General features: G+C 38.2%; 1 protein-coding gene across 3 annotated transcripts in view; it reads right to left on the bottom strand.

The window, feature by feature from the left end:
• CHEK1 (checkpoint kinase 1) overlaps positions 1–23,521 on the bottom strand; it is a 46,367-nt gene that overhangs the window by 6,220 nt on the left and 16,626 nt on the right. For all 3 annotated transcript variants that reach the window (XM_066259643.1, XM_066259644.1, XM_066259641.1), the window contains 6 exons: positions 21,708–21,896; positions 21,254–21,358; positions 19,100–19,195; positions 13,769–13,877; positions 13,071–13,248; positions 12,703–12,834 (listed from right to left, as the gene is read on the bottom strand). In XM_066259643.1, coding sequence (XP_066115740.1) covers positions 12,703–12,834; positions 13,071–13,248; positions 13,769–13,877; positions 19,100–19,195; positions 21,254–21,358; positions 21,708–21,896 — 809 coding nt within the window. The remainder of the gene's footprint in view (positions 1–12,702; positions 12,835–13,070; positions 13,249–13,768; positions 13,878–19,099; positions 19,196–21,253; positions 21,359–21,707; positions 21,897–23,521) is intronic.

Below are 23,521 nucleotides of genomic sequence, written 5' to 3'. Positions count from 1 at the left end.
TAAATATTAAAAAAGAAACAGAAACCATAAAAAAGAACCAGTCAGAAATGACGAATTCAATGTCTGAAGTGAAGAATATAACAGAAGGAATCAGCAGCAGGCTAGGTGAAGCAGAGGACTTCGGACTTCCTCAGGAATTTAGAGGACAAAATAATAGTAAGCACCCAAGCAAAGCGGCGAAAAGAGAATTAAGAAAGCTGAGGGAAGTCTAAGAGATCTCTGAGACAACATCAAGCAAAAGAACATCTGAATCACAGGGGTACCTGAAGGAGAAAAGAGAAAACAATGGACAGAGCCCTGAACGAATAACTCAGTTGGTTAGATCGTTGTCCTAAAGTGCAAAGGTTGCCAGTTTAATCCCTGGTCAGGACACATACGGGGAGCAGATGTTCCTGTATCTTTCCTGCTCTCCTCTCCTACTCTTTAAAATCAATAAAATAAAGATAAAACAACAACAAGGTATATAGAACCAGTTTGAAGAAATAATAGCTGAAAACTTCCTAACCTGGTGAAGGAAAAATTCACATAAGTTCAGGAAGCACAGAGTCCCAAGCAAGATGAACCAAACCTAAGAGGCTCACAACAAAAACATCATAATTAAAATGTCAAAGATTAAAGACAGAGAGAATCCTAAAAGCTGCAAGAGAAAAGTAACTAATTACCCATAAAGGAGCCCCATTAGGCTGTCAAGTGATATCTCAAAAGAAACTCTTCAGGTCTGAAGGGACTGGCAGAAAATATTCAAAGTGTTGAAAAGCAAGGAACTTCAACCAAGACTATTCTATCCAGCAAGGCTATCATTTAAAATGGAAGAAGAAATAAAAAGCTTTACAGACAAAATAGGCTAAAGGAGTTAATTGCCCACAAAACAGTATTACAAGAAATGTCAAAAGGCCTGCTATAAGAAGAGGATATGAAAAAAGAAAGAGTAGTATAGGTTTAAAAAAATAGAATAGTAATAAATAAGTATAGATCAATAACCTTAAATGTAAATGGATAAAATACTCCAATCAAAAGACACAGGATAGCTGAACAGACAAGAAAACATGACCTATATACATGCTGTATACAAGAGACACACATCAAAACAAAAGATACACAATATCTATTTCAGTATTGACTGAAAGTGAAGGGACAAAAGAAAAGCAGGGGTAGCAATATTTATGTCTGACAAAATAGTCTTTAAATGAAAGGCTATAGTAAAAGACAAAGAGGGACATGACATAGTGATTTTAGGCAGCAGTCGAACACATGGATATACACTGTAGACATTTATGCACCCAATGTACAATCACCTAAATATACAAAGCAGATTTTGATGGACATATTGGGAGAGATCAACGGCAACAGTCATAGTAGGGGATTTTAACATCCTACTGATATCAATGAATAGATCTTCCAGACAAAATCAACAAGAAAAAGTGACCATAAATGACACAGTAGATCAACTGGATTTAACTAATATCTTCAGAGCATTTCACCCCAAAGCGGCAGACTATACATTCTTTTTAAGTGCATGTGGTACATTTTCTAGGACAGACCACATGTTAGGGCACAAAATAAATCTCAATAAATTTAAAAGACTGAAATCATATCAAGCATCTTCTCTGACCACAATGGCATAAAACTAAAAATCAGCTGCAACTGAAAAACATCCAAACACTTGGAAGCTAAATAGCATGTTATTAAACATGAATGGGTTAACAATGAGATCAGAAAGAAATAAAAAAAATTTTCTTGAAACAAATGAAAATGAACATACAACAACCTAAAATCCATGAGACACATGGCCTGACCAGGCGGTGGCACAGTGGATAGAGCGTCAGACTGGGATGCAGAGGACCCAAGTTCGAGACCCCGAGGTCGCCGGTTTGAGCGCGAGCTCATCTGGTTTGAGCAAAATTCCACCAGCTTGAGCCCAAGGTCACTGGCTCCAGCAAGGGTTACTAGGTCTGCTGAAGCCCCGCGGTCAAGACACATATGAAAAAGCAATCAATGAACAACTAAGGTGTTGCACACAATGAAACTAATGATTGATGCTTCTCATCTCTCCGTCTCTGTCTATCCCTCTCTCTGACTCACTCTCTGTCTCTGTAAAAAAAAAAAAATTAAAAATTAAAAAAAATTAAACCCCAGGCTTGCCTGGTCAAGGCACATATGAGAGTTGATGCTTTCTGCTCCTCCCCCTCTTCTCTCTCTCTCTCTCCTCTCTCAAAAAAATGAATACACAAAATCTAAAAAAAAAAAGAGAAAAAAAATATCTACCAGAAGACATTAAAAAAAAAAAAAATCTCCAATAAGCAACCTAACTCTGCACCTAAAATAACTAGAAAAAGAACAAAAACAAAGCCCAGAGGAAGTTAAAAGGAATAAAGGTCAGAATAGAAATAAATGACAGAGACTAAAAAAAATACAAAATACAAAAGATCAATGAAACCAAGAGCTGGTTCTTTGAAAAGATAAACAAGATTGACAAACATTTAACTAGTCTCATCAAGAAAAAAAAAGACCCAAATAAATAAAATCAGAAATGAAAGAAAAGTAACAACAGACACCAAAGAAATAAAAAGGATTTTAAGAAAATACTATGATACTATGAAGAACTTTATGCCAACAAATTGGACAACTGGGTGAAGTGGATAAATTCCTAGAAACATACAATCTTCCAAAACTGAATCTGGAAGAATCAGAAAACCTAAACAGACCGATTACAACCAGTAAAACTGAAGCAGTAATTAAAAAACGGCCAACAAACAAAAGTCCTAGTCCAGATGACTTCACTGAAAGAACATCTATAAGTTCTCAAACTATTCCCAAAAATTCAAGAGGAGGGAAGGCTTTGAAGCTCATTTTACGAGGCAAGTATTTGAATTTTAAAGCCAGATAAAGCCTGACCAGGCGGTGGCGCAGTGGATAGAGTGTCGAACTGGGATGCAGAGGACCCGGGTTCGAGACCCTGAGGTCGCCAGCTTGAGTGCGGGCTCATCTGGTTTGAGGAAAAGCCCACCAGCTTGAACCCAAGGTCGCTGGCTCCAGCAAGGGGTTACTTGGTCTGCTGAAGGCTCGCGGTCAAGGCACATATGAGAAAGCAATCAATGAACAACTAAGGTGTTGCAATGCGCAATGAAAAACTAATGATTGATACTTCTCATCTCTCTCCGTTCCTGTCTATCCCTCTCTCTGACTCACTCTGTCTCTGTAAAAAATAAATAAAAATAAAAAAAACAACAACAACCAGATAAAGACACTATAAAAAAGAAAACTACAAGACAATATCCCTGATGTACATAGGTGCTAAAATTCTCAAAAAAATATTAGCAAGCCAGATCCAGCAATACATTAAAAAGATCATACATCATGGTCAAGTGGGATTTATTCCAAGGATGTAAGGCTGGTACAATATTCAAATTAGTAAATGTGATATATCACATTTGAAGGATAAGAATAACAAAATCATATCTATAGATGCAGAAAAGCATTTAATAAAATCCAGTAATCATTTATGATAAAAAAAAACCTCTCAGCACAATGGGAACAGAGGAAATGTACCTCAACATAATAAAGGCCATATACAACAAACGCACAAACATCATCCTCAATGGGCAAAAACTGAAAGCAATTCCCTTCAGATTAGGAAAAAGACAAGGGTGTTCCCTTTTCACCACTCTTATTCAACATAGTTCTAGAAGTCCTTGCCACAGCAATCAGACAAGAAGAAGAAATAAAGAACATTCAAACTGGAAAGGAAGAAGTAAAACTCACTATTTGCTAAGGATAGGATTATTGTACATAAAAAATCCTGAAGTCTCCACTAAAAATTACAGGACCATATAAATGAAATTGGCAGGGAAGCAGAATACAAAACTAATACTCAGAAACCAGTGGCATATTTATATATCAATAATGGACTATCAGAAAAAGAAATTAAGGAAACAACCACATTTACCAGTCCAACAACAACAAATAAAGTATATACATAGGAAAAAATTTAAGCAAGGAAGTAAAAGACTTATACTTGCAAAATTAAAGGACATTGAAAAAAGAAACTGAGAAAGATACAAACAAATGGAAGTATTTATCAGGTTCATGGATTGGAATAATTAACATCATTAAAATGTCTACACTACCTAATGCAATCTACAGATTCAACTCAATTCCTACTAAAATACCAATGGCATACTTCACAGATATAGAACAAATATTCCAAAAATTAATATGGAACCCAAAAAACACCTAGAAAGCCTCTGCAATCTTGAGAATAAAGAACAAAGTGGGAGGTATCATACTATCTGATACTACAAGGCCACTGTAATCAAAACAGCCTGGTATTGGCATAAGAACAGGCAAGATCAATGGATCACAACAGATAACCCAGAAATAAACCCACACCTTTATGGTCAATTAATATTTGACAAAGGAGGCAAGAATCTATAATGGAGTAAAGACAGTCTCTTCAACAAATGGTGTTGGGAAAATTGAACAGGTACATGAAAAAACAATGAAACTAGACCACCAACTCATACCATATACAAGAATAAACTCAAAATGGATAAGAGACTTAAATGTAAGTTGTGAAATGATAAAATCCTAGAAGAAAACTTAGAAAATAGTGTATCAAACATCTCTCACAGAAATATTTTTGCTGATACATCTCCTTGGTCAAGTGAAACAACAAAAAAACCCAAACAGGACTAGATCAAACTAAAAAGCTTTTGCACAGCAAAACAAACCATCAAGAAAATGAAAAGACAACCCACTGAATGGGAGAACATATTCACCAATATATCTGACAAGGGGTTAATAACTAAAATTTATTAAAAAAAAACTTATATAACTCAACACTAGGAAGACAATCCAATTTAAAAAATGGCCAAAGGCTTTGAATAGACACTTCTCCAAAGAGGACATATAGATGGTCAAGAGGCATATGAAAAATGCTTATCACTAACCATTAGAAAGACATAAATTAAAACCACAATGACATATCACCTCACACTGCCAGAATGACTATCATCAACAAATCAACAAACAAGTGTGGCGGGGGAAACCCTTGTGCACTGCTGGTATGAATGCAGATTCGTATAGCAACTGTGGAAAACAGATAGAGTTACCTCAAAAATTAAAATGGAACTGCCTTTTACCCAGCTCTTCTGAGAATTTACCCTAGGAATCCCAAAACACTAATTCAAAAGAAGATATGCTCACCCTGTTCATTTCAGCATTATTTACAATAGCCAAGATTTGCAAACAGCCCAAATGTCCAGTGGATGAATGGATAAAAAAGCTTTGGTACTCTTACACAATGTAATATTATGTAATTCTTTTATGTGACCATAAAAAGAAGGGAATCTTAACTTTTACAATAGGATGGATGGACCTGGAGATTATTATGCTAAGTGAAATAAGCAAGGCAGAGAAAGACAAGTACTATATGATCTCACTTATATGTGGAATCTAATAAACACAATAAAATGATGAACATAATAGAAACAGAGGCAAAATAAAGTCAGATAAAAATAAATAAGAAAATTAAAGATGTAAGTAACACTATAATGCAACTGGACCTAACAAACATGTATAGAACACCTGCCCCAACAACAACAGAAAACACATTCTTCTTTAGTACACGCGAAACATTCCCAGTGCAGACCACATGTTAGGTAACAAAACATGTCTCAAAAATACAAAATTATTGAAATAACACTAAGTATCCTCTCTGATCACAGTGGAATACAATTAGAAATCAGTGACAAAGAATTTTGGAAAATTTAACAAATACGTACAAATTAAACAATGTACCAAAATAACCAATGGATCAAAGAAGAAAAAAATCACAAGGGAAATTAGAAAATAGTTTGATATGAACAAAACTCAAAACACTAAAACTAATAGGAAACAACAAAAGCAGTGCCCAGAGGTACCTGTATACCTATAAGCATTTACATTAAAAAAGAATGATTTCTAATGAATCACTTAGCCTTCCACCTTCAAAAACTAGGAGAAAGCCCTGGCCGGTTGGCTCAGCGGTAGAGCGTCGGCCTAGCGTGCGGAGGACCCGGGTTCGATTCCCGGCCAGGGCACACAGGAGAAGCGCCCATTTGCTTCTCCACCCCTCCGCCGCGCTTTCCTCTCTGTCTCTCTCTTCCCCTCCCGCAGCCAAGGCTCCACTGGAGCAAAGATGGCCCGGGCGCCGGGGATGGCTCCTTGGCCTCTGCCCCAGGCGCTAGAGTGGCTCTGGTCGCAACATGGCGACGCCCAGGATGGGCAGAGCATCGCCCCCTGGTGGGCAGAGCGTCGCCCCATGGTGGGCGTGCCGGGTGGATCCCGGTCGGGCGCATGCGGGAGTCTGTCTGACTGTCTCTCCCTGTTTCCAGCTTCAGAAAAAAATGCAAAAAAAAAAAAAAAAAAAAAGAAAAAAAAATGACTAAAAAAAAAAAAAAAAACTAGGAGAAAAAAACAAGGTAAATAAAAAGAAACAATAAAGATGATAATAATAAATAAAATCAAGACTAAAAGAATAGAAAATTCAATGAAACCAAAAGTTAGTTCTTTGACAAGATAAACAAAATTGACAGACATTTAGCAAGCTTGATCAGGGAAGACACAAATTACTAAAATAAGAAATAAAAGTGATGCCTGACCAGGTGGTGGCACAGTGGATAGAGCATAGGCCTGGGACACAAAGGACCCAGGTTTGAAACCCCAAGGTCAAAGTTGCCAGCTTGAGTGTGGGCTCATAGACATGATCCATGGTTGCTGGTTTAGGCCCAAAGGTCACTGGCTTGAGTAAGGAGTCACTGGCTCGCTGAAGCCATCCCCCTCATAAAGGCACATATGAGAAAGCAATGAATGAACAACTAAGGTGCCGCTGTGAAGAATGGATGCTTCTCACCTCTTGCTCTTCTTGTCTCTCTTGCAAAAAAAAAAAAATTGTATTTGCAAATATATAACATCTTATATATAGAACAGCTTAAAGAATCTTTAAAGAATCTGCAAAAATAACTACTAGAGCTAATAAATGAGTGCAGCAAATTTGCAGGATATATGTTAAATTCATAAAAATCAGTTGCATATTTATACATTAGCAATAAATAATTTGAACCTAAAATTAAAATTTTTCATTTACTATAACATCAAAAAGAATTAAATCTGGCCCTGGCTGGTTGGCTCAGTGGTAGAGTGTTGGCCTGGCGTGCAGGAGTCCCAGGTTCAATTCCTGGCCAGGGCACACAGGAGAAGCATCCATCTGCTTCTCCACCCTTCCCCCTCTCCTTCCTCTCTGTCTCTGTCTTCCCCTCCCACAGCCAGGGCTCCATTGGAGAAAAGATGGCCCAGGCACTGAGGATGGCTCTATGGCCTCTACCTCAGGCGCTAGAAAGGCTCTGGTTGCAACAGAGCAACGCCTCAGATGGGCAGAGCATTGCCCCCTGGTGGGCATGCCGGGTGGATCCCGGTCAGGCGCATGCGGGAGTCTGTCTGACTGCCTCCCTGTTTCTGGCTTTGGAAAAATACCTCCCCCAAAAGAATTAAATCTTAGAAGTAAACTTATTCAAGGAGGTGCATAATTAATTGAACACTAAAATCTACAAAATATTCTACAGAGAAATACCAGTAAATGGAAAAACAACCTGTGTTAACAGATTGGAAGACTTAACACTGAAAAAGACAAACTTGGAACATTCACATTTGACAAATTATTATCATTATTATATTATTATAATTATTATTGAGAGGCAGGAAGGTAAAGAGACAGACTCCCACATGCACCCTAACTGGAACCCATCCAGCAAGGCCCCTATGGGGTGATGCTCTGCCTATCTGAGGCCATTGCTCTGTTGCTGAGCAACCAAAGTATTTTAGTGCCTGAGGCAAGGCCATGGAGCCATCCTCAGTGCCCAGGGCCAACTTGCTTGAAAGAGCCATGGCTATGGGAAGGGGGAGGGAGAGAGTGAGAGAAAGAGAAAAGGGGAGGGAGGTGGAGAAGCAGATGGTTTCTCTGTCTGCCCTGACCAGAAATCGAACCTGGGACTTCCACACGCTAGGCCGATTCTCTACCACTGACCCAACTGGCCAGGGCCACATTCTATAATTTTTAAATTTACCACAAAGCTACAAAAATCAAAACTGTATGGTATTGAAAGAAATATAGACATACAGATCAAAGGAACAGAACTGAGAATCCAGATATAAAACCATAAATCTTTGGCCAATTTATTGGCAGTGGAGTGCTAAGACCATCCAATGGGAAAAGAAGTCTTTTCAACAAATAGTCTTTCCATCAAAATGGATGAAAAGACCTAAATTTAAGAGTTAATCCTAAAAAATCTTGTTAGAAGGAAATAAAAGTGTACACCTTCATGATCCTGGATTAGACAACAGCTTTTTTAAACCTGGTATCAAGAGCACAAACAACAAAGAAAAAGTAAATATAAATTCTAAAATGCTTTAGGTTGCCTGACCTGTGGTGGCACAGTAGATAGAGCATTGACCTGGAATGCTGAGGTAGCTGGTTTGAAGCCCCAAGCTTGACAAGTCAAGGCACATGTGAAAAGAAACAACTACAAGTTTGTGCTTCCCCGTTCCTCCCCACCTTCCCATGTCTCTCTTTCCTCTCTCTAAAACCAATAAATAAAATATTTTTTTAAAAAATGTTGTAGGTCAAAGGACACTAACAAAAAAGTAAAAATGGGAGAATTTCTCTCACAGAATTGGAGAAAATATTAACATACCAGGTATCTGACAAAGATCTGTCCAGAAAATATAAAGAAGTCTTACACCTCAACAGTAAAAAAAGAACTTAATTCACAAAGGATCTGAACAGACATTTCTCTGAAGAAAGTATATAATGGTCAATAAACATGACAAAATGATTAACATCATTAGTCATTAGGGAAATGCAAATCAAAAGCACTATAAGATAACATTTCACACACACAAAGAAAGTTATAATCAAAACAGACATTAGCAAATGTCGACAGAGTGGAGAAACTGGAACCCTCATACATTGCTGGTAGGAATGTAAAACGGTACAGCTGCTTTGGAAAACTACTTGGCAGCTTCCCTCCAAATTAAATATAGTTATTATATGCTTTAGCAATTCTCTTCATAGCTATATATCTAAGAAATTAAAAATTGTCATATGCTCAATGTGTCCCTTCTACACTCGTACACTGAAGCCCATTAGCCCAAATGTGACTCTTTTTGGAGACTGAGCCTTTTTTTTTTTTTTTTTACAGAGGCAGAGTCAGAGAGAGGGATAGACAGGGACAGACAGACAGGAATGGAGAGATGAGAAGCATCAATCATCAGTTTCTCATTGCATATTGCAACACCTTAGTTATTCACTGATTGCTTTCTCATATGTGCCTTGACCGCGGGCCTTCAGCAGACCAAGTAACCCCTTGATGGAGCCAGCGACCTTGGGTCCAAGCTGGTGAGCTTTTTGCTCAAACCAGATGAGCCCGCACTCAAGTTGGGGACCTCGAGGTCTCGAACCCGGGTCCTCTGCATCCCAGTCCGACGCTCTATCCACTGCGCCACCGCCTGGTCAGGCGAGACTGACTAAACTGTTAAAGAAGTAATTAAGTTAATAATGAGACCATTAGGTAGGTCATAATACAATCTGACTGGTGTCTTCATAAGAAACAAAAATTAAGCCTGACCAGGTGGTGATGCAGTGCACAGAGCATTGGACTGCGATGCAGAGGACCCAGGTTTGAAACTCTGAGATCACCAGCTTGAGCTTGGGGTCACTGGTTTGAGTGTGGGATTACAGACATGATGCCATGGTTGCTGGTTTGAGCCCAAGATCACTGGCTTGAGCAAGGGGTCACTCGCTCTTTTGTAGCCCCCTTCCAACCTCTTGGTCAAGGCACATATGAGAAAGCAATCAATGAACAATTAAGGTGCTGCAACAAAGAATTGATGCTTCTCATCTCTATCCCTTCCTGTCTGTCTGTCCCTGTCTGTTCCTCTCTCTGTCTGTCTCTCTCTCTCTCTGTCACATACATGCGCGCGCGCGCACACACACACACACACACACACACACACAGAGAAATGAAAATTAACATTCAGAGACAGATATAGAGAAAAAAGGCCATATGAATAGGCAGTCAGAGCGTGGCCATCTAAGAGCCAAGGAGAGAGGCCTCAAAGGAAACCAACACTGCCAGGACCTTGATCTTGGACAGCAATCTCCAGAACTGCGAGAAAATAAATTTCTGTTGTTTAAGACACTCTATCTGCGGTATTTTGTTATGGCAGCCCTTGGAAACCAAAATACAAGAATGGTCATAGCAGCATTATTCACAAGACAAAAAGTATAAACATCCCAAAATTGTCCATTAACAAGTAAATGTATAGTCTACCAATACAATGAAATATACTGACCCATATAAAAGATATTCTAAGTACTGATAAATGCCACAACATGGACTAACTTTGAAAACATAACACTAAGTAAAAGCAGACACACTCATTTACATGAACTGTCCAGAACAGGTAGTCCACAGAGACAGAAAGTAAATTAGTGGTTGCCAGGAAATGAAGAAGAGAGAAATAAAAAGTGACTGCTAATTATATAGTTTATTTTGGGGGTGATGAAATGTTCTAGAATTAAATAATGATGAGTGTACAATCTTGTGAATATTCCAGAAACCACTGAATTATACACCTTAAAATAGTGATAATTTTCATGTTATGTGAATTTTACCTTAAAAAAAAGTGAATTATCCTTACAAGGGAGAGAAAAATTGGGCTGGTTGCAGATTTTTGCAGAGTAGCGTTTCCTCCTTTTAGGTTTTAAAGCTTATAAATCTACAGAAAAACTGAAAGAACCATATAATAAATAATGCTACACCCTTCACTGGCTTTATCGACCTAGATAAGTATGTATATAATTGTATTTTTTTATGTAATTGTTTTTGTATTTTTAAAAACTAACAGACAATATATACTTCACTTCAACATGTTTCTCCCATGAACCAAGACATTCTCTGACAAACCACAATTTTATGATCATATCCAAAATATTTGAAACTGACACAAAAACATTACCCAATATAAATCCATATTCAAATTTCCCCAATTGATTCAATACATCCATTATAGCTTTTTCCTTTAAAGTCACCATCTAGTACAGTGGTAGTCAACCTGGTCCCTACCGCCTACTAGTGGGCGTTCCAGCTTTCATGGTGGGCAGTAGCAGAGCAACCAAAGTATAAATGAAAAGATAGATTTAACTATATGGTAAGTTGTTTTATAAAGATTTATTCTGCCAAACAGCGAAAATCTGACATAAAGTACTTGGTAAGTTTTTTTTTTTTTTGGTATTTTTCTGAAGCTGGAAACGGGAAGAGACAGTCAGACAGACTCCCACATGCGCCCGACCGGGATCCACCCGGCACGCCCACCAGGGGCATCGCTCTGCCCACCAGGGGGCGATGCTCTGCCCCTCCCGGGCGTCGCTCTGCCGTGACCAGAGCCACTCTAGCGACTGGGGCAGAGGCCAAGGAGCCATCCCCAGCGCCCGGGCCATCTTTGCTCCAATGGAGCCTTGGCTGCGGAAGGGGAAGAGAGAGACAGAGAGGAAGGAGGTGGGGTGGAGAAGCAAATGGGCGCTTCTCCTGTGTGCCCTGGCCGGGAATCGAACCCGGGTCCCCCGCACGCCAGGCTGACGCTCTACCGCTGAGCCAACCGGCCAGGGCCACTTGGTAAGTAATTATTATTATATGCTTTAACTTGCTGTAACTCTTACTTTATAAACTTTATAAAGTAAAGTTACTTCCCTACTTTATAAATCACCATTACTGTGGAACTGGTGGCGGTTAGAAAATTTTACTAACAGAGATACAAAAGTGGGTGGTAGGTATAAAAAGGTTGACTATCGCTGATCTAGTGAAAGATCCTGCATTGCATTATTTATCAGGCCTCTTTAGTCTCCTTAATATTAGAAAATATTCCCCTATTTGTTTTTCATGATATTAAGATTTTTGAAAAGCCTAAAGGCAGTAGAATGTCAATGTTACAAATATGCTATAACAATATAAACAAAAATTGATAGGTGAGAACAGGACATGGAGGAAGTGTGAGATTGTTAGTGTATGTATCTTTCAGAGAGGAATCAATTGTTATGGTTAAAATTTAAGCATAGTTTTTAAGAAAATAATGATGAGTCTCAATATTTTAATTTAAGACTTAGAGAAGTCTTAAATATTATGTCTTTCTTTTTTTTTTTTACCGAGACAGAGAGTCAGAGAGAGGGATAGATAGAGACAGAGAGAGAGTCAGAGAGAAGGATAGATAGGGACAGACAGACAGGAACGGAGAGAGATGAGAAGCATCAATCATCAGTTTTTCGTTGCAACACCTTAGTTGTTCATTGATTGCTTTCTCATATGTGCCTTGACCGGGGGCCTTCAGCAGACCGAGTAACCCCTTGCTCAAGCCAGCAACCTTGGGTCCAAGCTGGTGAGCTTTGCTCAAACCAGATGAGCCCGTGCTCAAGCTGGCGACCTAGGGGTCTCAAACCTGGGTCCTCCATATCCCAGTCCAATGCTCTATCCACTGCACAACTGACTGGTCAGGCTTAAGGTAAAAAACATTTTACTTAAATTCCCTCAATTTCAACTATTTCTTTTTCAAAAACTAAACTAATATTTTAAAAACATATGATGACAGTTTTCTTAAATCAATGAAATATACCTGGTTCATACAACTCTTCTTCCATTGATAGCCCAATTTCTCACAAGTTTCTTTCAGACACTGGTAAGACTTGTCTGCATCCAATTTGGTAAAAAACCGTGTCATTCTTCTGACCAAGCGTTGCCAGGGGTTCTACATGTCAAATAAAGAAAAGCAAAAATAAATCTGGTATCATCAAAAGCAGTCATATAACTATTTAGTCTGAAAATTCTTTCATGTGATTTAAGGTTCTTATACATAAAGGTCTCTAATTATCCCTCCCCCTTGTCAAAAAATGCTGTATAAATTGTTAAAAGTCTTAAAAATAGACTTTAAGACAAAAAAAATACATGGCTTCTATTATTTATTTGAAAACTAAATTCTCTTACCTGTGAGGATCCTGGGGTGCCAAGTAACTGACTATTCAGAAGCATATGATCTGGACATGTGGGCTGAGAAAAACTGATCCCTTGTACTAATTTATCAATGTATGAAGGGCTGGTGTCCCATAAGGAAAGACCTGTTGGTGGTTCTGGTTGAGAGCTGGAATACTTCACATTTTCTTCACTGAGGCATTAAGATATGGGGAAAAATATACCATTAGATAAAATCTATCAGGTCTTTTTTATATCATATTACCATTTTTACACCAATAAAACTGATAATCATTAAGTTAAAATATATACATGTATTACTTTCCAAGAGGAACATTACCTTTAACAACTACCGTATTTCCTCATGTATAAGATGCACCTTTTTCCAAAAAATTTGGGGTCTAAAAATTGGGTGTGTCTTATACAGTGGTTGTACTTTTTTTTTTTTACTTGCATTTCCTGCTTTTTTGCCACAGATGAAACTAAGGACGAGGCAATATATGAAGACAGTGATTCATCATTAGACATTGATAGGGACAAGCTAATGGATGAGAGTTTTGACAGTGATGAGGAGTTGTATAAATTTCATAATGAATAAAACTTGAGTTCAATAACTTTATGTAATACATTTTTTTCAAATTTCAGGCCTCAAAATTAAGGTGTGCCTTATACATGGGGAATTACGGTACTTGATCTTTATTAATTAATCTTACCTAGAAGCACTGTTTACTAGAGAAAAGTCCAAATTGGATTGAATGTGCTTAGAGAATCCACTAGGAGACTCTGATACACCACCTGAAGTGACTCGAGGCCTCTTTGCCCCTAAAAAAAAAAAATAGATAAATATAATAAATACAAATGATTTTAAGTCTTTTATGAAGATACTCTTTTTTTTTTTTTTTTTGGTGGTGGGGTGGGGGCGGGGGGAGAGACAGAGGTAGAAAGACAGAGAGAGAGGCATCAACTCATTGTTCCATTTAGTTGTGCCACTGATTGCTTCTCATATATGCCCTGACCAAGGCTCAAACTGGCGATCTCGGTGGTGGAGCCCTGAGCAAGGGCTCAGCAGGCACCCTTGGGATAGAGCTGGTGACCTCTGGGTCCCAGGACAGAGATTCATCCACTTGCCACAGGCCAGAGCACACAGATATTTTTAACTAACATAACTGGCAACCTGAAAAAGTAAAACTACATCTGAATTTATTCAACACAAAATATTTACACCAAATACTGGCTCCTTCTACATGATTTTATGAGAAATGTGGTTGTTATGAACTTACTAGGACTCATTTGTAAACTGACACAAATCCTGATCATAAGTATGTTCCAAGTGTGGAGTACAACGCCATAATCTTAATGATACCATTTATGGTATAGGCAGATACCAGGTTACAAAGAAGATAGATTCTGAAGGTTTGTTATTAAGTTGAATTTGTAAGTTGGAACAGGTACATTTACCTATGAAATGCAACTTAAAGAGATGTTTGTCTTAACATAGTATTATTTTCACCTTTCTGTGCCTGCAAATGCTTGAACATTTTCAAACCTACAGAACCTATCTGATTCGTAGGGGACTGCCTGTAATAGAAAAATGTTCTATAAAGACAGACCTAAGCCTGACCTGTCGTGGCGCAGTGGATAAAACGTTGACCTGGAAATGCTGAGGTCGCAGGTTCGAAACCCCAGGCTTGCCTGGTCAAGGCACATATGGGAGTTGATGCTTCCAGCTCCTCCCCCCTTCTCTCTCTCTGTCTCTCTCTCTCTCCCTCTCTCTCTCCTCTCTAAAAAAAATAAAAATAAAAAATAAAAAAAATTAAAGACAGACCTAAGCTAAAGGATCAAAACTTTTTAGAATAAAAAAATAATTTCTAGGCCCTGGCCGGTTGGCTCAGCAGTACAGCATCGGCCTGGCGTGCGGGGGACCCGGGTTCGATTCCCGGCCAGGGCACATAGGAGAAGCGCCCATTTGCTTCTTCACCCCCACCCCCTCCTTCCTCTCTGTCTCTCTCTTCCCCTCCCGCAGCCAAGGCTCCATTGGAGCAAAGATGGCCCAGGCGCTGCTCTGCTCCAGGAGCTAGAGTGGCTCTGGTCACAGCAGAGCGACGCCCCGGAGGGGCAGAGCATCGCCCCCTGGTGGGCGTGCCGGGTGGATCCCGGTCGGGTGCATGCGGGAGTCTGTCTGACTGTCTCTCCCCGTTTCTAGCTTCAAAAAAATACAAAAAAAAAAAAAAAATTCTAATAGCAATTATGCATCTGCTTTATCCAACACTGCTTGCTCCATTGGAAAACCTTTAATAAGAATAAGCATTATACAGAAAATGATGCCACTATAAATTCATGGTTACTACCCTCAGCTGGATCCTAAACATCCAGTCAGTCCTGTTTCTCTAGTCAGTTTCCCCTCTTTTTCTCCACAATGATTGTTTCAAAATTTCTGCACTGTTGTCAATTTCCCAGACCTCCCTAAAGCACCTCATTTCTTAACAGTATGATACCATCACACATTTCACAAAGAAAATAAACGTTATTAGAAACTCCCTCAAGTTGCAGTACTATATCTGTCAATTTATTTGCATTCCTACCAATCTTCTCCCATCAAATGTTCATCCCTCTACTTGTACTTGAGCCCATACTCTCCTGTCACCTCAGGGACCTAGATGCTCCTTTATTCCCTCTTTTTTCAGCCTCTTCCACTCAACTGGATCTGTCTGCAAACCATTTAAACATACTAAAGTTTAAGACTGTTATTTGTTAATCCATTCATTCAAATATTTTATTGAGCCTACTATATATCAGGCAGTAAGATGGAAGAAATTTCATGTTAGTATGCAGATGAGAAAGATCCAGTAGAGAGGAAAAAATTAATGATGCGGAAGAAAGAAAGGGTAATTACTAGACAATGTTCCTGAGTAGGCAAAAGAGAACTGGGTGTAGTGCAAAAGAGAAAGCGTTGGCTTATTTCTGGAGCAGACAATTTATCCATAGCAACAGGAGAGAAAGCAGATTATACGAGCAAAGAGGCAATTAGGTGGGTGGAGATGGCGAGAGTTTGTGGAAGTTTTCTTGTGATTGCTTTGATTTCCCAGTGAAATAGGAAGTACTGCCACCAACAGACTGAGCATAGGAAAGAGATATTAGGAGTTGAAGAGAAAATAAAATATAATGATATGACTTAGGAGTGGCATTATGAAAGTAGGGAAATGCATTCCGACTGCCTAGGAGAATTAAGGGCCAACCAGAGATTAGTGATCCTGAATTTAAAGCGAACATTGTTTTATATTCTTCTCCAGCTACAATGAGCTGTACAGATATAAGTGTAGAACTGGACCAAACTTGGGTTAGGTTTTGCGCAATAAGAATGGTGAAGAGAGAACGAGGCAAGGAAGTTGAAGATGAATGTAAACAAGTATTACAGTGACTGACCTTAGGCTTTAAAATAGGATGAAACTCAGGACCTAGGGAGAGTATAGATAAGAGATAATGAAAAGGAAATAGAATTAATGGATTGCCAGTCCAGAGAGTATCAAAGGATTGTTGGAGTCAGGGTACTAGAGGGAGGAGAAAAAAATACAACTAGTGTTTGGAGCAGAATACCTGAAGAAAAGATCATTAGACTAGCAATGGTCAAGCAAATGTGAGGTCGGGATACTAAAAGGATCATACAGATGAATATTTTATTTCTTTTTTTCATTTTCTTTTTTAAGTGAGAGAGGCGGAGACAGTGAGACAGACTCCCGCATGCGCCCAGCAACCCCTATTTGGAGCTGATGCTCAAATCACCCGAGCTATCCTCAGTGCCCAGAGCTGACACTCACAGCAACCAAACCACTGCCTGTGGGAGGGAAAGAAAGAAAGGTGGGGGAGAGAAGCAGATGGTCACTTCTACTGTGTGCCCTGACCGGGGATTGAACCTGGGATGTATATATGCTGGGCCGGTGCTCTATCCAAATCCACTGAGCCAACTGGCCAGGGCAGGATGAATATTTTAATCACCAAGAATCATGACAAAAATTATGTGGACTTGTGTTGGAGAGAGTGACAATGTGGCAGGAATTTTAATTTGGGGACTAGAAGTTGATTATAACAAGTAGGGAACAGTGGGTGGTAGTAGAGTCTGATAATGAAATTAGAAATGAAGGGAGGAGGTATAAGAAAAGAAAGTGATAATGAAGAAAAAAGAGGACAGTTGCCCCACTCCCAAATCCAAGGGAACAGAGAGTGTGGGAAAGAAAACATCTAACATTTGAAAGGAAACAGTATCTTAGGGAAGAGGTGGGCTTCAACTAAAATAAGGTGAAAGGTAAGAAACATTCAGAGAAGGGTTAAAAATTCCTCATTTGTCTCCACCTATTGTCTTCTCTCAGCCAAACTTCTTGAATGAGCTGGCTATGCTCTGCTTCCTTACCTTTTTTAGACTGGTCACTGTACAAACACTATACACTAGAGCAGTGGTTCTCAACCTGTGAGTCGCGACCCCGGCGGGGTCACCTAAAGCCATCGGAAAATACATAATGCATATCAGGTATTTACATTCCGAATCATAACTGTAGCAAAATTACAGTTATGAAGTAGCCACCAAAATTATTTTTTGGTTTGGGGTCACCGCAACATGAGGAACTGTATTGCGGGGTCATGGCATTAGAAAGGTTGAGAACCACTGCACTAGAGTTTTCTCCAACTCTCTACCAAAACTTCCTGCCAAGGTCATGAATAACTGCCACAGTATGAAATCTAATGGACAAGCTTTTCTGTGTCCCTGGCTTCCACTCACCACTTAAATGTTGGCATTCCTGGCCCTGACCAAGGCGCTCAGTGGATAAAACATCCTTCTGGTGCACCAAGGTCAGGGGTTCAATCCCCAGTTCAAGCCATATATGAGAAACAATCACTGAGTTCATTCACCTAATCAGTGGAAAATTTTAAAAAATAATATTGGCATTCCCTAGAATTTCATACACTCAATTTCATCTACCACTGTTTAAATTACTGTCTATTAGAAGAAAACACCTAAATCAGCATCTCAAGCCTAGTCCTGTCTCCTAAGTTACACACACACACATACCTATTTGACAATTTTACTTAACTTCTCAAACTCAACATGTCCAAAATCAAATAAAATTTCCCCCCAAATCTGTTTCCTCCTGAGCTACATTCCAATAAATGGTATCACCATTTACACAGTTGTTCAAACCAGAAAGGAATTATCCTTGATTCCGTATTCTCCCTCTTTTCCTGCATATAACAACCACCAGTCCTGTCAATTATAGTTCTTAAATTTCTTTGGAATCTCTCTCTTCTTTCCAACTCCATTGTCCCTAACCTAGTCCAGTTATTATCTTCTCATATCTAGGATGAAAAACATCAAAAACAATGGGGAAAAAGTAGCCAGAAAGATCTGATCATGCCATTTCCTCACTTAAAATCTCTCAAAGTTTTCCCCAAAACCCTTAAGAGGAAAGCACAAAATTCATAATGTAAATTACAGGTCCTCTATAACTTGGAGCTATTTACCTTTCTGGCCTCATCTCAAACCTCTTTCCATCTTCCCCTTCTCTGTTGAGTCATTTGCTCAAAAACACTTACTGATTGCCTACAACATACCACACACCGTGCTAACCACTTGTGAGACAAGGACAGAAAGGTCAAACATGGTCCATGCTATACCACTCTTCTTTCAAGGTCCTCAATGCACCACTTTCTAAACTCCAAAACATTCTAAAGGCTGCTTCCTAAGTTCTGAATCTACCACTTATCTTGCTAGTACTCATCTGGCTAATATTCCTTTAATGTTAAAATCTTAGATTTAATGTGATTTCCTCAGAAAGACAAGCTCTGTCACTTAAGACTTGGCCAAACATTTAGCTATAGTACCCTGACTTTCAACTATATAATTTTTGATAAACATAAACTAATTTTTTACATCTGTTTCTCCTGTCACACATCATAATCTCCATGAGGGCAGAGATCAAAGCTATCACATATATTGTTGACTGCAAGTTCTTTATTTTCACAGAAAAAAAGTACTTGTGTTTTAAGGATATTACCTTTCTTGAGTGGCTTGTTGTACCATCTATCTTTTTTGATGTCTGGGATAGTAATCCTTAATGATGGATTCTCAACTAGGATTTTATGCAGCAGTGCTGAAAACAAACCAGTAAGACAACATTTATAAAAGAGTCATGCAGATTAGAAAAGTCTATAGCTTGTGATACAGAACACATTCTCTCTTGATCTTATGTTCAAATATTACCTCTGAGGAAGAGAAAAAATAAATTATTAAAACTATTAAATTATTGCTTTAACTTCATGCAGTTGTTTTTTGCTACTGTCTATATTTTAGAATATTCTGCCCAGATTTGATTCTCCGTTATTTGTAAATAGTAGCGTAAGAGCCAGGTAGAAATATTTTTTCCCTGGTGATATTAAAAAAAACCTCTCATCCATTTTCAATACCAAACTTGTTCTAATTTCAAGTCCTCATTCAAATAGTTTTGTAAAAAAAATTTTACTTTCCAGAATCCTGAGGTATCTTAATTATATTGATAAAGAATTCATATAATCTCCCACCACAAAACAATCTTCTAATAGACAAAAGATTTAAATAAAAAATATTAATCCATAAAAACACAAATGAAAACATAAGAGATTTTTCCCCCTAGTATCAGGGTAGAAAAGACCTTTCCAGCCCTGGCTGGTTGGCTCAGCGGTAGAGCGTCAGCCTGGCGTGCGGGGGACCGGGGTTCGATTCCCGGCCAGGGCACATAGGAGAAGCGCCCATTTGCTTCTCCACCCCCACCCCTCCTTACTCTCTGTCTCTCTCTTCCCCTCCCGCAGCCAAGGCTCCATTGGAGCAGAGATGGCCCGGACGCTGGGGATGGCTCCTTGGCCTCTGCCCCAGGCGCTGGAGTGGCTCTGGTCACGGCAGAGCGACGCCCCAGAGGGGCAGAGCATCGCCCCTGGTGGGCGGGCCGGGTGGATCCCGGTCGGGCGCATGCGGGTGTCTGTCTGACTGTCTCTCCCGTTTCCAGCTTCAGAAAAATACAAAAAAAAAAAAAGAAAAAAAAAAGAAAAGACCTTTCCAAACATGACAATATTGTCAGAAACCACAAAGGACAAGATAATAGATTTAAATAAGTAAAAATATAAAATTATATGCATTTCAAAACAGCACAAAATAAAAATACATGATAAATCGTGGGAAAAATTTGTAATAAATGCAAAGATTGGAGGTAGGAGAGGGTAAAGGGATAAATAGTAATGGAAGGCGACCAGACTTAGGGTGGTGAACATACAATACAGTATACAGATGATGTGTTATAGAACTGTACACCTGAAACCTATGTAACTTTATTAACCAATGGTACCCTAATAAGTTCAATATAAGTAAATAAATGCAAAGACCTCATAAATATGTTAAAAAACTAATAAATATAGTGGATATACAACCTCAGTGGTACTAAATTTAAAATAAAAACAAAAAAGTGAATATATTTTTATAGGTCTATTAGATTAAATATTTTTTAATGTAAATTTATGAAGCTGTGATGAAATGACACAAACTTTCTGAAAAGCAATTTGGCAAAGTAAACCAGAATAATTAAAAAGTGCATACATCCTTGACCCTGAAATTCCATTTCTGGGATTTTATTTTAGCTAAATAATTTAAAGGTATATGCAAAAATGAAGTTATACAGATGATCATATCTCTTTTATAATGGTGAAAAATTAGAAAAAATATAAATCTCTATAAAAGTGAATTGGATGAGTATAATAAGAAATATCCATACAGCAGAAGACTTTCAGTCTTTAAAAACAATGATGGAGACCTATAGTTAGTCATGAAAAAAGTTCACAAAGCATTAACACAAAAAACAGATTATAAAATATTATGTGTAATATCATCTCATTTCTTGTAAAAACATACATACTTATAAATAGTATACCTAAAACAAATATATATACTTATATATTTTTACAACAAAGTATAGAAACACATCAAAATATTAATAGAAGTTATTTCTGAGGGATTATAGGACTGGTTTTTAAAAGTTTTTTACTTATTTTAAAATTTATCTACAAGGTTCATGGATTATTCACATGACCATTTTAAAAAAATTTTAATGTAAGAACAAAAAATCATATACCACTATCTTCATTATCCTAGAAATCAGTACTTTTAATCAAGATAACCTAGTTACCTAGAGGAGCAGAATCAATTTTCTTCCAAGGATTGAGGTATGTTTTTTTTTCTTTCCAATCAGAATATTCCTGACAACTGTCACTGGGTTGGTCCCATGGTAATTCTAGAAAAGAAATAAGTCCCAGTTTTCTGAGTGTTCATATCATTAAGTAGTAACATTCCAATGGAAAATAATCAATAATACAAATCCATTTCCTCCAAGTTAACTCAATGGTTTTCATACTAAGAATACCAACTCTTTTCAAAAGTATTCACATGCATCTTAAAAGTGAGAACTATTATGGTATTTCACTTAATAGCTATACATATTTTAAAAACTTTGGGAGTAAAGTTCCAATTTGGTTATAAATAATTTACTATTAAAATAGTGTCATATAAATATGGATGCCCTTGGTTTATTTTATTTATTTTGGTTTAAGAAATCTATCTATCCATAGGACAGAAGCTCTTACCTCCAGCCAACATTGCAGTAAGTACTATTCCACAAGACCAAACATCAACTGGTTCTGCATGAAATTCTCTTCTCTTTAGAAGTTCTGGAGCAACATAAGGTAAAGTTCCACACATCTTGTTCAATAAACGCTCACGATTATTATGCCGAAACACTGTTGCCAAGCCAAAGTCAGAGATTTTGAGGTTATCTAAACCAAAGGAAAAAGAGATGGCACTGGATAAAAATGTTTCGTAACTAGATATACTTAAATAGCTAAGGTTTTATTAGAAAATCACTGGTATCACTTAAGGTTTGTAGAACTACTCTACCTTAAAATGACCAAAAATATATGTATATATTTTAAAGAAATAAAACCTGCCTGACCAGGCAGTGGCGCAGTGGATAGTGTGTCAGACTGGGACACAGAGGACCCAGGTTCGAAGCCCCGAGGTCACTTGAGCGTGCACTCATCTGGTTTGAGCAAAGCTCACCAGCTTGAACCTGGGGTTGCTGGCTTGAGCAAGGGATTACTCTGTCTGCTGTAGCCACCCCACTCGTCAAGGCACACATGAAAAAAAAATCAATGAACAAGGTGCCGCAATGAAGAGTTGATGCTTCTCATCTTTCTCTCTTTCTGTTTGTCCCTATCTGTCCCTCTCTTTGTGTCTCTGTCTCTGTCACACATATACACAAAAGAAATAAAACTCATCATCACCTAGCTAAAATTAGTGAAAGGACTCATCGTTTCTGTTAATTTAAGAGAAATATCATCAAATACACAAAACAGATTAAAGAAAGATACTGAAGTAAAAAAAAAAAAAGGACCCGTTCTGGAAAAGGGCACTCCAGACTTAGCTTAAAAGCTGAGCCAAGCCCTTTATCGGGTTGGGCAGCAGGCAGGAAAGACATATCAATAACATTAGACCAACATTCCCAGCCGCAAACAAAGCCTGTTGGCAGGAAGAAAATACAGAGGAAGGCAAAAGTAGGTTTACAACTGTTCATATGGAAAATGACATGCAGGTTAAGATTATTTCAATAGCTTTATTAACTCCATATTTCACATTCTCACAACTGTAAACATACTTTTGCTCACCCTTGTACTTAAAAACTTGCCAAAACTAAAGATCCACAAACCTCCAGAACTTCTTGTCAAAGGAGTTTACAAAAGGAGAAAGAACTCTTTATAAAAAATCAACCAGAAAAGCAAATTTCCACTCTAACTTCCCATCTTCAATACACACAAATACAGGCAGAACTTTCCATTTAACCTATACTTGGTGAATGTCTACTGTAACAGTGTGACACTGGGCTAGCCAATGTGGTTAAATAAATTACTGGAGAAGACTAACAACAGACAACTGTTGTGAAGGTTACGGCAATATAGAACATTAAAAAATCTTACAGAAAATGAATCTAATCTCGTTTTAGCAGTTAAGAAAGATTCCTTACATTCAACCTTTTCAGAGGACAACCTGGCAAAAGATGTCAAAATCTGAAATATTCACACACTCTTTGAACTAGCAATTTCTACTTCTAGGATCATATCCACAGAAATACTCACACAAATTCACAAAGATTTTCATAGCAGTATTATTTGTGAATAACTTAAATACCTATCAGTAAAGAAACAATTAAATCTTATAATACATGTACACAATAAAACTATATAAGTAATTGTTTTTAAAAAGGTATATCTAGCCCTGGCCGAATAGATCCATTAGCTAGAGCATCATTCCGAAATGCAGAGGTTGTCAGTTCAATCCATAGTCCGGGCACATACAGGAACAGATCAATGTTCCTGTCTGTCTCTCCCTCTCCCTTCCTCTCTCT

Source organism: Saccopteryx bilineata, chromosome 2 (assembly GCF_036850765.1).
Source record: "Saccopteryx bilineata isolate mSacBil1 chromosome 2, mSacBil1_pri_phased_curated, whole genome shotgun sequence".
Taxonomy (NCBI): Eukaryota; Metazoa; Chordata; class Mammalia; order Chiroptera; family Emballonuridae; genus Saccopteryx; species Saccopteryx bilineata.
Note: the sequence above shows the minus strand (reverse complement) of the source record. Positions and strands in the feature narration are given on the sequence as shown.